Below are 16,394 nucleotides of genomic sequence, written 5' to 3'. Positions count from 1 at the left end.
TCTTTATTGCATGTTTTTTTCAGCCGTGTCCTTACTCTATTTTCTCTGCAAGAAGCCAAAATACCCCAGACAAGACAGAAGCCCCCACCTCTGTATTAATACTTGAGGCAAACTCCCCTTCCTGCTTCTCATCACGAGAGCAGAACATGGAGCCTTGGCACGGGGGACTGTAGTGTGTGGAATTTTAAAGAACTGTGGCATTTTTGGCAACAGCATTTTCCTTCATGGGGGTAGATTTGCCCTTTTTTATTGGAGCAGCCCTCAGAAGCAGCTCGGCCATGGAGGCATCCTCCCATAGACTGCAGGCTGTGCTGAGCAGCGAGCAGGCGGCAGCTCCGCAGTTGCAGGCAGCGAGGCTGCTCCAAGTGCCAGCTTCCTCCTCGCTGCAGGAGGGGAGCAGGATGTGCCTCGCTGAGTTCAGTGGGTGGATGTGTGCCCTGTGAAATTGGGGTTTGGCAGGTGCATGTAGAAACCGAGTAACTGATTTAAGAACATCTGCTGAGTAATTGAAAAGGAAGAGCAGGCAAGTCCTCAAGGTAGTGAGTAATGCTACAGCTTCCTATTTCTGGGTGACTGTGCTCAGTCCTCTCCCTTTCTCTTTTCAGCTGAAGAAAATGATTGGCAGTGGCTGTGCTGAGGAGGCAAGACTGGACATGCAGGGGCTTTGCAGGCAGGCCATGGAAATGGGCTCCAGAGCCTGGGCAGCCAGACTGCTTCTGTTGAGCTCCCAAATGCCTGTAACCTAACCCAGCACAAGGCCCAGCTGTACTTCTGGGAGAGCAGGCAGCACGGGCAGGACCTTGTCCAACATTCAGGGAAATCAGGGCATCTGGAAGTTTCAGATAACTTCAGTGCTCTTTGAATGAGATTACAGCTGGAAAGCTAATAATAATAATAATAATAATCTGCTGCTGATCATTTGCACTTTCAAGATTATACTGTAAACCGTCTAGTTGAATTTATAAATTTCCTTTGTCAAAACACAAAAGAGAAATAAGAACATCTATGAAGGAAGGATGGAGGTAGAAAGGTTTTTTCCTTCTTTTTGTTCAAGACATTTTTGGATTCAGAAGCTGATTCTAAAGCAAGATTGCTGATACTTATGGAATCCTGCTATTTTGTTTGCTCATCCTATGATGCCTGAGCACTGTAAGTTTTACATTTGTGGAAATCCTCAGAGTGACTGAGCTGTGGAAGGACAGCTCATGTGCTCTAGTTTTGAACAAGCCGAGTATCAGGAAAGCTGAGTGTGGGCAGTGACTTTATGCCTGTGAGACAGGTAAGAAGCTGTCTGCAGCTCTGCTGGATCCCCATGCCATTTACAGGCCTTTGCTGTGTTTCCGGCTTTGGTATTCTGGAGGAGTGTTAGAAAGAATTACTTGTCATTTAGAGTCTTCCACTGTACACGTGTGGCATTGTATCTTTCTACAGCATCCTCAGGATCCAGGATTTTCAGTAATGCCTGACTTATCCATGTTCCTTTTGGAGAGATCAAAGTGAAGTACTGTAAACGAAAGTAGTCGGACAAACCCATGAGTGATCTTTGTATAACGATGCAGAGTTGCTTGGCTGCAGTGAAAAATCTCAGTTCTTGTGGCATGAATTTGTATCCAGCACTCAGAGCTGTCCGCTGGCAGGCAGAGAAGTACAACACAGAATCCCTTTGTGTTTCCCCTGCTCCTTGGGAGGAGAGTATTTCCATGACAGACTAGCACACAGGCTGTTACAATGGCTTTTTCTTTTCTCCTCGGCAGTTCTGGTGTTGTGTGTCGATGTGGCTCAGCACAGTGAGTCCCTCCTCTGGTCTGAGCAAGGGCAGTTGAAACGCTGAACCCACGGCCTGCTCAGCCTCTGTCCCGCACATAATCCAGGGAGATACTTTAAGACAAAAGGGATGTAACTTGCCACGGCGGTGTTGATGGCAGGGGTGCCGCGACTGCCCTGAAGAAGCCGACCTGAAAAGGACTGCCCGGGGGCACAGGCACATCCTCTGCCCGGAGAGTGATTTCAGCTCAGCAGCAGCGTGCAGGCGACACGGAGAGAGAGACTAGAGAGCTGTATGGCATTCCACTGAGAAACAGCCTTTATTATAGCAGGGCCCTCCGTGAAGGGAGCCAGGGACAGCAGCTCCCCAAACTGGGGAAAAACCGGGGTATTTATAGGGAAGGAGAGGGGCGGGGAAACTGGGATACATGTATCGGGGTGGATTGATACGGAGGGAAACCAATGGGGTATAATAAATGAACATGTTCAGCACTAGGGCCTCTGGGAGTGACACTTTTTCTGTGCATAACATAAAAGTGTCTCGCCTTAGGGAGAAGCTCTCTAGGGGAGAGCCAGGATCTCTGAACTGGCTGGTTCCCTGGCCTCCACAGTAACTCAGCACAAGAAATGCCAAGGGGTTATGAAGAAGTTTTCTGAAGAACATTTCCTAAAGAGCTTAAAGAGCATGAAAAATGAAAAGAGGAAATGGGATGAAAGCATACAAGTGTATAAACCACCTTTTTGAAATGTTTCTTAGAGACTGATGCTCTGGAAATTTTTTCTGAATTGTGGAAGTGATGGCAATTGTGAGAACTTTGCTACTCTAAAGGCCTTTTTCCAACTCCCAACTGGAGCAAAAAAGTCAGGCTCAGATTTTTCACAAATTCTGCACAAAATAATTTTTGGACACACAAGCACAATGCTTAAACTCTGATCTTGAACTGGCACATTTTCTTCCATTGTACATTTAATGCAGATTTTTATTAGAAAAATATGTTTTGAGAACTTTAATTTGCTTCCATAGAATGCTTTGAAAATGAGAAACTTTGTTTTAGCCAACTGTCACAATACACTTCACTTAAATGAACAAAACCTAAGGAAAACCAGCCCCAACCCTAACCTCCTGTTCTGCTTAGGTACAGAAACAAATGTGGTGTGAAGGTTCTGTGGAAGCTCACAAAAGTAACGGATATTGTACCTGCCTGAAAGATGCTGAGCTTGGAGCTTATTGTCTTTGTATTTGTGATCTTTTTTCAAGTGCTGATTGAAATCTTTCCAGGCTGCTGTATGATGGCAAGGAGCTGTTGCAGAACTGTGTGGTGGGTGGCCAACTGCTGCTTATCAGTCCCCTCTGTATTTTTCCTCATACAGCTATTACTGGGTCAGCAGCTGTATTTTCCTCTACTTTTTAAGTGGGCACAACATGGTTTAGGTGACCTAAAAAACATGGTTTTTTTAAGAGAAAAGAATGGAGACATGTACTTTTCAGGGCTGGGAATCTGGGTTCAGGTGTCTGTACTCTAAATCCTGTATTTGTATTTAACTAATGATAGAAACCCCTCATGGTTTTTATGGGCAAATGTGAACCAATAAGCGAGAGCCCCAAGGAAATTTTTTGAAAAATAAAATGTGAGCAGTGAGCCATGGCAGCTTTCTCACTCAATGTCTGTGAAAAAAGAAATGTGACCCCAGTTCTTGCCAAAGTAGCTCAGTTCTTTCTAGCAGAAAGCCAATAATTGGGAGCATTTCAGAGAATACAGTTTCTTAGCTGAGATTTCCCAGGGTGCAGAGATAGAACATCTTCAGCTCAAAGGCCTGCAACCTACTCCTACAGAGATTTAACACTTTTCTGTGTAAACCTCTTCCCCGAAGCCCAGCCCGGCAGCAATCTGGGGAACTGTGTGCCACGGAGCAGAGGAAGGTGGAACTCTTGAAGTGTTCAAATAATTGAGTCAAACAAGCAGAGGATTTGATTTTGTTGTGTTTTGTTTCCTTCCCTTGGTCTGCTAATAAGCCTGAGAACAAACTGCTAATCTGTCTCGTTCCCCAGCCAGTACTGAGGGAATGGTAGAGACTGGAGGTTTGTGCTTGTATTTTACTGAGGCTACACAAAAAACCTGCGTAAGACAAAAGGAAGATGATTGGAAAGGCAAGGGGAAGAAAAATGGAAAAAGCCTATGGGATTAGGGACAGCATTCTGGGCAGTAAAATGCTCCATTGAAGGAGCTTGGTTCCTTCCAGCACCTCTCAGTTCTGGCCTGGGGAGTGTTCAGGCCTCATCCAAGATGTTCCCCTTGGAGCTCACTGTCTGTGCCAGCTCAGGATGCTCAGGACCTGCAGAATGAGGCTTGCAGTGAAAAAGGGAAGTGCAGGAATATGATGGGGACCTAAAATGAGTCATTCTCTTCCTGACCTTGCTGAAGGAAATGTCTGGCTTTTGAAGAAGGAATTGTCTGCTGTAAACTTGCCTTTATTTGGGCTCTAAGTTTACATATGCACAGCTTGTTGGTGTCTTTATTTCCACTTCCTGCACCATCAGTCAAATATACCTGAGAGCTCATTCAGAGATGTGTGAGAATGATTAGTGCCATCATAAAAACTATGGAGGATATTCTCTTTAAAGGTACTTTTAAGTTTTGAATTTTACAGAGAGATCCATGGGCTGTTACACAACTCATGCTCAGAGCATGGCCTGGTGCTTCCTTTTCAGATTCTGAGCCTTCTGAGCCCTACTCTATGTCACTTGCTGCCTTCTGCTGCAGTTGCTGGAAAGCCCAGGTGGGGGGTAATTGTTTTCTTAATGGAATGAGAGATCAAGTGGATTTGCCAAGATACTGAATAATTCTAGAGACAGAGTATTAGTGTTATGTTGGGGCTGCATTTGCCCCCGTAGGACTTTAGAGTTGGACAGGTACTTGTTTACCTGCAGTACTTTGGGAATACTGTGGTATTCTTCACAGCAGGGTAAATCCATCGGCCTGCTCAATGGCCATGCACCAACTCCATGAGGGATGGGGAGCCTGAACAGGTCTGTAGGGCAGTGTGAAGTAACAATACCCTTCAGGAGAGGCTTGAGGCAGGAGGAGGTTGCTGTACTAAGCCTGGTGAAGTGTGGCTGAGGTGAAGAAGCTCGCTGGGTGCTGAAGAGCTGTGAGCTGAGAGGAGCAGAGCTGCAGATCTGATGTGGCAGCAGCAGGGCTGTGCTCAGCAAATGGCAAGTACAGTTCATAGTCTTGCAGAATGCTCTCAGTCATTCTGTTACACTTGTGTGTCCTCGGGTTGCAAAGGAAGGGGGAGGGCTTTCATTTTTAGTGTTCAGTGGGTGTGAAATATCTGATCTTTAAGCAGAGGACTGTTCCTGTAGCTGCATTTAGCTTGGATGCCTCGCTGAGATGAAATCTTTGAAGACAATTATATTATGAGGCTCAGGGAACTACTTGATTGTGCAGTTTTATCCTCACACTCTTAGCTGGGAAGGCCTCAACTGAGTGTTTACAGCCTCAGTCGTTCAGATTGTGAAAAAGAGAAGAGGAGAGAAGAAAAGGAGTGGTATGTGGCCTCCAAGTGACCCAGAAATGATGCTGTCTGCATCATTTGACAAAGCAGAAATAACATACTGTAGTGTTTGGGCAGTGGCTATTGTGTCAGCCTCAGGCATGACTGAGGGTTCAAAGGAAAATCCATCCATCTGGTGTTCCATTTCTCCCTACCCCTCTACCTCTCTGTGCTGGTATTTACCAGTTTCTCCTAAGGCTTCTCCCCCCCAGCACACCTTGCCTACACATTTTCCTGCTGGCTTGTGCTGAGTCCTGTTTTACAGAGTTTGTTTAGCAATGCATTGAGAAACTATTTCCTTTTCTGTTACAAGCCCAAAGTCCCGCAGTGGCAGAGCTGGGTCTTGCAGGAGCAGCAGGGTTGGCACCAGGGCTCTGTGGTGGGACTGCCACCCGGGGGCTTGCTCCATCCCTGGCATCCTTCTGCTTCCCAGAGTCCACCGGTTAGAGTAGAGCGCTGAGAGAGCTTTCATGGCCCCTTTTCAGAGCTGCTCCTTCACTTTGTGCAGGTTATTTTTAATCCTTCTTCCTCTTTTTTCTTATTTTTAACAAGTTGCTACTGCATGGAGTCCTTTGAGTGAAGTTCCTGAGGTGTTGGTGGCACTTTTCTGCAGCCAGTCTTGTTCAAGGCATTGTGCCTGTAGCCCAGCACAGCAGTCACCTACAGACCTGGTGCCTGTGGCTGCACCTGTGTGATCAGTGGCAGAGGTGGATAGGAAATGCACCCAAGTGAGCAAGAACTCTGGCTACCATTTCAGCACAGCTAAAGAAAGAGAAACCAGGCCTCACATTCTGGGCAGGTGTCCTGCTCACTGCCAAGCTTCTTGCTGAATGAGTCAGCTGGGTTCAAGTAGAGAATGTGAATTCCACAGGCTGCAGGTCAGAGTCTGACCTGTAAGTGAACCTCTTTTTTCTCACAGGTGCCACCTCAAATAAAGCAAAATGACTTTGTTGCCAGATATTTCTTTATAATATTTTGTCTGATACCTATTTTATTATGTGTGGCTGGTGAAAATACAGGTCACAATATCATCCTTTAGTAGCTTCAGTTCTGTTGGTTTTGAGGCCAAAGCCATGTGGGTCACAAACTGAGTGACCTAATTTTTCAGGATCCAAATAATTCCTTGAAATGAAGTGTTTTGCTTCTCTTCCTCTTACTATGGGTTGTGAGTTTTGCTCCTGTGCAGATCCTGTGCTTGCCTTGGAAACAGCTGTTTGAATTTCATGCTGATTTCGAGGTAGTTTGGAAGTTTGTGAGATTGTGAGACTCTCCAGCTGAATCCTGCTTTATGTGACTGTTCCTAATGGAAGCACAGATGGGAAGGATGGTTTTCTCTGTGGCTGAACGAAGTGTTCTATGAACAGGTTTGGATCAGATTTCACTGCAAATTGAGCATATGCTATGTGAAAAGGGTACAGACCCACTCTCAGTTTAAGCAAGCAGATTTGGTTCTATACCAGTCAAAACCAGGCAGTGGTTCAATTCTTCCTGTACTGGAAAGGGAACACTTCACAATGTTGTCAGGTATCTTTATACCTACAGGCACAGTGAGGAGCTCTCTGAACACAGTGGGAAATGAGAATTTCTGAGGCTGCAGTTGGTGCTGGTGATGCTGTGATCAGATGCTGATAACCATCCAGATAGCTGGGGGCATTCAGATGAGTCAGCTGCTGAGAGCTTGAGTTCACAAAGGAGCAGCTCAGTGCTCTGTGGGCAGAGCTGCACACATGGTTGGGTTGTTGTCAGCTGAAGGGCCCTGCAGACCTTCACACTGGAGCAGAAGTGGTTTGGATGAGTGGCTGCACAGCACAAAGGCCTGTCCTGTGCCTGCACATCCCTGGCAGAGCTGAGCCTAGAGCTGTGTCCTGTGATCCCCATCCGCCTGCTCCTGCCTCCCAGGCACACTGGGAAAACCTTGGCACTATTTCTGTGCAATGATTCCTTGGACACTTGTCTTGGTGTGTTCCTTGGAGACCCCTCTGGCCCCACACCAACATTTAGGCTCAACAGCACTCTGATCATGCCTGAGTTTGCCTTGATTCCTGCTTTTGGGAGAAGGTTCTGCTCAGGACATGCTCAGCTGCATTTCAGTCCCAGCTGGAGAACCCAGCCAGCGCTTCTACCTCTTCTTCAGTGTTTGCAATTAGGCATTCCCACAGGGTTAGTGTGGGATCTGGGGGCCATGGTAGCTCCTCTCTCCAAAACCCAAGGGGCAGGGCTGCTTTTGAGGCCGTTTCTGAGATAGACCCTGAGGCAGAGCAGGCACTGACCCCATGGTGGGTGCCTTGCATGAGGAGGGGTTGGTTCCTTGTGTGAGCACCTGCACAGGGGCTTTATGAGCTCTCAGAGCCCAGGCTCTGACCCAGATATCTGTGTGCTGTATAACAGGGACATCCTAGGACTTTCCCTTGCAATGATCAACCCCACTGCACCCTTTTTTCACTTTAAGCTGGATGGCTTTGAGAAACTGCCCTGAAGTATCCTCACATACTGCTGATCTCCCAGTAGCTGGTGAGATCTTTATCAGTTTCTCACATGGTTGCCCAGCCTGACTTCAGAGACAAATTTGGCAAGTCCAATTCTGATCTTTTTATGTTCTCTGCAGTGCTCAGGTGGCCTAGAATTTTTTTTTGGTCTGATATAGGGTTTGTGTATATAATAGCCTGGGGAAAATAGATAAGAGTCAGCTAAAGGTGTGAAGTGAATCCACTTTCACTGGATGCCTTCAGATGACTCATCTGACTTTCCCCAGTACCCTGTGCAGATAAACTCCAGTTCAGAAGTTTTGTCTTTTGTTTTAGGAGGCAGAAATGCAGAACCTCCCTCATACTCTGATCCTAATCTGCCCAGTGCAGTGTCCTGCTGCACCAGGAGCTGCTGGGGTGCTTCAGAGAGTGCTCCCTGCTCTCTGGGCTGGTTCTTGGCAGGAGGTTAATAGCGGAGTTCCTTCCAGATTAATTCTTGTCTGAGGCAAGATAGATGATTTGCATTTCTCTTAACCACGTGCAAGATCTGGGCCATACATTGATCTGATCCTTTTAAAGTCTTAGCTGCCAGCTGGGTAAATTGCAGGGCAGGACTTGGTTGTAGCCTTGGAAGTTTTGGTGTAAGCTCATATTTATTGTCTCCTCCAGTGCTGCCAGGCTCCCTGAGATTTCATCTCTGGGCACAGGAGCAATAGGATCTGCTTTTGACCATGTGCTTGATTTGTTGATTAAATCATAACAGTTGTTTGTTTTGGGTATTGCAAAACTCCTCTTCTAAACATTGCATATGTTTCAAGTCAACAAGAAAAGTTGCCAGCTTCACTAAGCAGATTATAAGTTTTGTGAAAGTGTGAAAACATGGCATTTGGTTGTGAAACGTATGATTGAATCAAACTTGGTCTCCAACTGTTGATATTCTGAAGAAATCTTGGCTGGCACTTTGGTATAGTGGAGTCCCTCTGCCTGTCTCCAACTTGTTTAATTTATAATTTCCATTCTGTGCTGTGCTTTCCTTTTTTTTTTTTTTCTTTGTGAATTGAAAATTATTATTTTTGCTGCATTTATAGGGTATTTCAAGATATGCAGATTAAAAGCATGTGCCTAAGCCACAGAAAACTTCAGAAAAATGGGGAGTCTTCCAGCCTTTGCTCCTGTTTCCATGTTTATTTGGATCAAGTGCATTGAATTCAGACTGGGTTTTGACCAAGTGCAGAAGCTGCAATAGCACTAAATTTAATGCCTTCTAGTGACTCTGGAACAAGATGTCACTCTTCTAAACACTAATAAAACATAATCAACAAGAATCTGGGGGAGAGTTGATCCCCAAATGCATTATTTCTCTGGTTAGACACCATAGCTATTAATATTCTCTGATGAGAACTGAAGAAGTTAGAATGTGATTTCTCATCAGTTAACCAGAAGTCAGAAATACTTGGGCTGCAGTTTGACTACAGAATTCTTCCAGCTCTTCCTTGTAGTGCACCCCGATGTCAGTGATCTTATTTTACAGATGCTTTCCTGTGCCATGTCTGCAGAAGTGCAGCTGAAAAAACTTGTTGGCATTTGCTTTTTGTTTATCATCCTCTAGAGTCCCAACTGTTGGCTGGAGGTCATGGATATGGGCAGACTTGTATCTCAGGAGATCTGCTGTTTATTTTACAGAAATAAATAAAAAGTACAAGCTTGGCAGTTTTCTCCTAAACTTCTTGGACCTGCTTCTCATCTGTGTTGTAAAGGGATCTTTTGAAGGTGCTATAAGGATATGAAGATGCATCCGAGAGCACCTGGCAGCATGTGCCCTTCTCAGGGCAGTGAGAACTGCTGTCCTGGCTATACCAGGAAGAGCAGCAGGGCTCTGCCCTGGAATCAATGGTTTGCTCCAGCTGCTCCATATCCTGTCTCTGTTCTTGTCCTTTCCCACCTCTGTGAGTTCAAGGCCGTTGGAATATTGCTGCTTCTGGTGTGGGGTTTGCCATTTGTGATGAATAGGACGTGCCATTTAGCAAGCAAGCAGTGAGTAGCTACTCTTGGCTTTATCTCTCAGTCTAGTTTGTGGTTGGAGACCTGTGTGCTGGTTGTGGGTTTTTATGTGCGTCACTGAACCCAGAAATTTTATTATATTCTCAGAAAAGGGTTTTGCAACAGCTCAGCTATTAAAGCCAAACCATGTAGTTTAGTAAAAAGTCTGGGCAGGAAACAAAATTAAATTCATCCTAGGGGAGAAGCGTGGTGCATGTAGGCTGGGAAGAGAATGCAAATATACTATTTATAGGACTAGGGGAAAACAAATTTGGACTTGAGGAGTAAATGCGAATCAGTTATCCGGGAAAAACCAGCTTTGGCCCTCTGAGACACTCAGACCTGTGCTGCCAGAGTGCTTATCCATTTTGGAGAATTCATTACATTCCAACAAAGAAGAAAAGGTTGACATTGAAATCCGTGACATTGAAATCCGTGCTGCACAGAGCCCCTTCCAATGTCCTTTAGGAGTTTATGCTATGGATGATGCTTGGGAAGGGGAAATACTTGAACCAGTATTTTTTTAAGCAGTACCAAAACAGCTGAGGCCAGTGCCTGCTCCAGGGGGTTCCTGCAGGACGAGCAGGCAGAGCTGCGTGCAGGGAGAAGGGGAGGGATGAGTGCATTTGCTCCTGATCAGACAGATCAAGTCAGTGGCAGAGCCAGGAGTTCAGCCCAGCTCTGTTCTCTTACTCATGCGATGCTTCTGGCGTTACTCTGAGGTTGGCCAGGAGAGCTTCTGTGGGGAGTGCAAAAGCAGTGGCTGTACCTCAGCAATGTCCTGCCTCGAGCAGCGTGCTGTCCTCGTGACACTGCACGCTGGAATGGGATAACGTGGGGCACACACTTTCTGTATCGTTTCTTTTACATAATTTGTGATTTTTCATGTGTAAATAGATGCTAAGCCCTCCTTCCACTGTGGTTTTTGGAGCAGATTCTGACACCTCCATTGCCTGCAGTTCTCTGCTGTATTCTGGATCATGTGCTACTTTTAGGGCTTTTGCCTGTAATTAGTGTTCCATATAACGAAGCGTGGGGCTCTGACTTTACAGAGTGTGCTGATAGCTCATCCTTCTTCCAGGAAAAATAAATCTTGCCTGATGGGAGATCCTACACTAAACCAACAGATTACAGTCAGACTGCAGAGCTGAGCTGCTGTTTTACACACAGGCTCATCAGGGCTAGCTGTACCAGTTCCAAAATCACTGTGCAATCTTGCCTCTGTCCCTAGGTGCTCCACAACCCTGAGGCGTGCCCAGGAATGGGGAAGGGTGAGGTGAACCAGCGGCAGCAGGAGGAACATCCCGCAGTGCCCTGGGAATTCCATGTACAGGCTTACAAACATAGGCTGAGCTGTTTGCCTGGGGCTGGATGTTGTGGTTGCAGTTTGTGTATCAGAACACATATCGTCATTGGCCCTTCCCTCGAGTGGCCTCTGGAAAGAGACAAGGCTTGGGTGATTTCTTTCTTCCTTCTCTTTTCCATGACATAGCTATTGCACGTTGGGAAGCTGTTTTTCATTTGTGTAGGCTGATTTTTGGCATACTGGGGGCTGTTAAGTATACAAACTTCCTGCAGCCTCTTCTTTCTGTCTGTCCTGGGGGGCCCTTGCCCATCTACTCATCCCAGCCTGCCCAGTGTCAGTCCATAGAGGGGAAAGGCACACCGAGAAGAAAGAGCATTTAAACCAAGCCCCAAGCAGGAAAATGCTTGGGACAGCACCTCCAAGCCCTTTCTGCCATGGCAGTGAATAGGAGTGCTCTGTGGACAGGCTGCTGTGGGCAAGGACGTGTGACAGTGAGAAAGCAGAAGGTCAGGACTGAGGCAGCCAGTGACATACGTGTGCCCCAGCCTGCGTGGGGCTGCCTGGAGGATCCCAGGTCCCCTGGTCCAGAGCCAGGGGAGCTCAGGGCAGGGCACAGCCGAGGGGCTGGTATGGAGAGAGAGCAGCCAGCAACACAGCCAGCAGCAGCCTGTGCCCATCACACAGGGCCCAGCACGTGGCACATGTGGCACACATGGCAGGGACAGAGCCCCTGGCTGGGCTCTGCCAGGCACACAGCAGCAACACAGCAGTGTGGCAGCCACTGGGCCCCAGGCACTGCTGAGCCCATGGCCAGTCCCTCCCGAGGGTGGCCCTGCCCTGCCCTGCTCTGGCCAGAGGAAGCAGACAAGGGGTGGAAAAAAGGAAGTGCTGTCAGCCCCTTTGTATGGAAAGAGGTACTGAGAACCATGATTGGGATTTCTAGTTCCTTGCAGATCTGGCACTCCAAAGCTGCATTGGGAAGTTGTGAAAAGGCTCTTCTGGTTTCAGCAGGGTGGTCAGAGTCAGAATGCAAAGGGATGGCTGAGTTTCTAGGACATGGCAGTCCTGGACTGCCTCTCCTGGGAATGGCAGTGCTTTGCATTGCTCAGGGCATTGCAGGAATTGGAATCACTTTGGTATTCACACACTTTTTGATAAATCTCAAATTGTACAACACTGCTGTCAGAATTCAGTGTGTGTGCAGAGACAAACTTGTTATATGTGATGGTTGAAAGGAATAGATTGCTCATAAAACATAATCTCAACTAACTTCATAGGGAAACAAACTCTTAGAGGAGACACATTATAATGGTCAAAGAATCCATGTTTGTTTTTTCCTTTACATTTTCGGTCTGATAATGTCACAAATGCTAAAATTTGTTGACTAAGAACATGTTCTGGTTTATAAATCATGGATCAACTAACTTGCTTTGAGACATTGTTTTGTTAGGAAGGTTTTGAAGCTTAAGCCTGCCTCATGGGAATGTGTGACACAGTGAGCAATCTTTGGAGAGTATTTTCTTTTTGATAAGCAAACATAAGGCACAGATAATACTCATTTTTGCTGTTTTATCCTTCTGTGACTAAAGTGAAGAATTCTGTGTAGTGCATTTTCCATGAGATGGTCAGATGATAAAAGCTTTGGAATAAAACTTTAGAAGATGTGCAGCAATCATCTAGTCCAGCTGTCTGAATTTTTGTTCTTTTAAGTTAACTGCTTTTAATGTTGATTTTGTAATAGAAATGCCCATCAGATAACAGGCCTCAGAGACTTTGGGTACTTTGGCTACTCCTGCCTCAGAACTGCTGTTGATGGGGGTTTAGAGTAGGTCCTGCCTTCTGTTGGAATGCTGAAGAGCAAAGATGCTCAGCATGAGGGAAATGTACCACATGGATTTCCCTAAGAGCTCCTAGGAGGATGTCACTCCTATGTCATGAAAGAGCCTTGCTCACAAGCCAGCATCCCCTGTGTACAAACACAGCCTGGGAAGGGTCAGCACATGCTGAGGAAGCTCACAGTTTGCTTTCTGGACCCCACAGGTGAAGCTGATTGACTACATCCACAGGCAGCGACAGTGCAAGCTGAGTGTGCCCCTGAGCGACCGCACCGCGGAGCTCAACAGTTACCCCCGCTTCAACGACTGGCTGGACATCGTCAACGTCAGGAAGGAGGTGGTGCAGGTAAGCAGGGGCACACAGCCCTCACACAGAGCTCTCCTGTCCCTTCAGTACCTTCCCAGCTGCCTGCTGTGTCTGAGAGCCACGGCAGGACTTAATCACTACCTTTTTGGTACTGATAGTACTGTGCTGCACTGTGTTCTGTGTCCAGCATTAGCCGAAACAGGACCATTGTTACAATCACACACACACACACACACACGTAGAACTCAGTCCACTGACAGCTAAACGAGGCAGAAAAGGCTTTTTCTATTCTTTTTCCCATTTTTGCCTCTGCAGGCCAGGTCATGGTGTTCTCATTCAGTTCTCTTTGATCGTTAAACAACCAAAAATTTTCTTTGACCTCATCAGGAATCTGCCTGGGTGAAATATTCCACAAATTTCCATACATGGTTCTGATGTACCTAAGTGGTCTCTGGTGAAACAGGATGGCTTCAGGACCAAGTTGTTCCTTTTATTTCCTACTGTTCATTTTGAATGTGATGCTGGTGCTGCCTTCCAGCCCAGCGAGGTTTTGGGTAGCACAGTCAAAGGTGCAGCAGTGACAATGAGAGGACAAAAGCAGCCTGTTGCCGTGGCCAAACTGCTAGGCTCCCAGCTAGTGTTGGTTTCTAAGGTTACTGGAATTGCCTGAGTCTAAAAGAATGTCTTTGTAGCTCTTTTATAAATCCTTTGTGATGCTTACAGAACAGGGGGCAGGGAAGAGGTGAAGAAAAGCAGGGAGGGAGGTGGACAGTTAAAATCTGCTACATCCTGCTAAATTAGGGAGCAGAGAGGGTTGAGACTGCCCTTCTGTATGTGTGGTCACTAAAAGGGGTGAACAAATTTGGGTTTGGTCTAAGGCAGAATGAATCTTCCAGGTCTTTATTATTCATGTTCTCTTGCTGCCCCCTCCCAAACAGTGTCCAATTGAATGAACTCTGTTCCTTCTGGGACAGAACTGTAAGAAGTGTAGAAAGTATTGAAATTCCTTTGGCTTCCAAATATATGGTTATCTTTTAAGGGGTCTGCATCCATTTCATGCAGCTGCGGGCAGCTTCTGTAGCACTTGTATTAGCTGGACAGCAGAACTGCAACACCCTGTGGGTCATTAAAATAATTTCTGAGTAGGCATGCTGGAACAGGCTGTGAGCTGGGGGGAGTGGAAATAGCTGGGCTAATAAACTAAATGCTCTGCTCTTGCAGTGATTTTTTTTTTTTGGTGCTGTTATTTCACTGCTCAGAAAATAGCCGTGCAGCCACTGTTGATGTTGGACACTGACATCAGCACAGTGCTGAGAGCTGTCTGGGATGAGTTACCTTTCAGAAATGTCTCCAGTGTCATGGGATCATTCCTGCTCTTGTCCAGGTTTCATACAGCATGTTGAACTGCTGAAAAGCAGTTTTCAGCTGAAAGCTTTCAAAATGGAAATCACTGACAGAAGGAGCTTTAATAGGTTAGTTATTACAAAATCTAGAGTGGTGTCCCGCTTTGTGCACCCTGCCTGTGACAGGATGGGGAGGAGCCTTTGCAGGCAGGGTTGAGCAGGCCACACTGAAAATGGGGACCCTCAATTGGTTCTGGTTCTGTGCTACTGGGAACAGCTTCCCATCTCTTCAGATACTGTTAGCTAGCTGTTAAGTGGAAATAGCCATGCTGGGTTCCGTTCTTAAGGCTTTCAAAAAAACAGAGCAGAGAGGAGGAAAACTGCACAAGTGTCACAGCGTGTTCACATGGCACATAGCCCCCTCTTCTTGTGCCTTTTAGGCCATGAAACTGGTTGGAGAGGTTGCCAAGTACCTGTGGAGTCCTAGAAGAGCTGCCTCAGAGCCCTGCCCTGGGCACCTCTGAGAGCTGAACAGAACAGCAGGTCTGGCACAGGAGGAGGTGCACTGGAGGGCTCTCTGTGCTTGCTGCTTGTCAGGGACAAATCAGGAGAAAGGCCTGAGTTCATGGGGTTTTTGCTTTTTTAAATGGTTCTGATTCCCTTTGCATTTTTAGTTCTACTGGAGGGATTTTCAAGACTGTGCTAATCTGTGACATAACTCTTTTGAAAAGCAGCCTAATTGCAGGAGTTCTTTAGCTCAGTGGTGAGAGGAACAATGCTCTGTTTCTCTGTCTCCCCTCCCCTCCCCTCGCTCCCCCCAGTCCTCTCCCAAATAAAGCTGCCATGGAGGGAAGCACAGAAGCTCCCAGGCTCTCCTGTCAGAAATAGAGCAGCAGCTCCAATTTAGAATATCTGCTGACTCCTCTACTCCTGAGTGAAGACTATTTTTGCTCAGTGACTTGCTCTAGACATTGTGAAGCTCAAAAGCTCTGGTGATTATAATTGCTGGGCTCCTTTATTTCTTTGAAAAACTATATTTAAAATGAGAATAATGACTGCTTGTAAAATCCTTTAGTTCTGGAAGAGATTACAGCAATAACAATGCAGTGTTTATGGCGCTGGGCAACAGCTAAAGCTGCTGAGAGCTCGGACAGCAGCGAGCCGGTGACGCTGCGCCGGGTGCGAGGGCTGGGCTGTGCCGACCTTGTGGGCCTGCAGGTAGGTGGGCACTGCCAGCTCCCAGTCTGGGATCCTGTTGGCTCTCTGGGAATACACAGTTCTGAGGGGTAAGGAAACTTGGAACCCCCACCCCAACCTGTGCTATTTCTGTGGCTTTGTTACTGTTCCTCTAATCAGTTGCCAGACAGATTTTTATCATAGAATGTGGTAGCAGGCTCTGTTCTGGAGCTGGGCTAATGTGGTGCTGTAACTTGCTTTTTAAGTATTTCTCTAGTGAATGCTAAAGTCCTTGTTTTTGCTTAGGAGTTCTAAGCAATTAATCTGATTGATTAATTCTAGACACCCATTGTATGTATAATTTAATACCAAAAATGATGTATAAATGGTTAAATATGGTGGATTGAAAGTGAGCAAAGATATACTTGAACTGAGACCTAGAAAAAACAGGGCAAGGAGCCTTACAGACAGAAGACGTGTTTATGCTATGTAGTCATCTCAAGCAGGTAAAAGTTGCTCTGAAAATGGTCCTAGAAAAATAGATTGATCTGGATTGTCTTGCTTGCCTTGGGAGTTGGTGTCAGGAATTGGGAAGGGAGTGGG

General features: G+C 46.4%; 1 protein-coding gene across 2 annotated transcripts in view; it reads left to right on the top strand.

Annotated features, from left to right (window-relative positions):
• The window catches only part of KSR1 (kinase suppressor of ras 1), a 49,929-nt gene that overhangs the window by 13,237 nt on the left and 20,298 nt on the right, over nucleotides 1-16,394 (top strand). For both annotated transcript variants that reach the window (XM_058854469.1, XM_058854470.1), the window contains exon 2: nucleotides 13,171-13,311. In XM_058854469.1, the coding sequence (XP_058710452.1) occupies nucleotides 13,171-13,311 (141 nt within the window). The remainder of the gene's footprint in view (nucleotides 1-13,170; nucleotides 13,312-16,394) is intronic.

The sequence above is a fragment of the Poecile atricapillus genome, chromosome 21 (genome assembly GCF_030490865.1).
Source record: "Poecile atricapillus isolate bPoeAtr1 chromosome 21, bPoeAtr1.hap1, whole genome shotgun sequence".
NCBI classification, from domain to species: Eukaryota; Metazoa; Chordata; class Aves; order Passeriformes; family Paridae; genus Poecile; species Poecile atricapillus.
The sequence above is the reverse complement of the archived record's forward strand: the minus strand, read 5'-3'. Positions and strand labels throughout refer to the sequence as shown.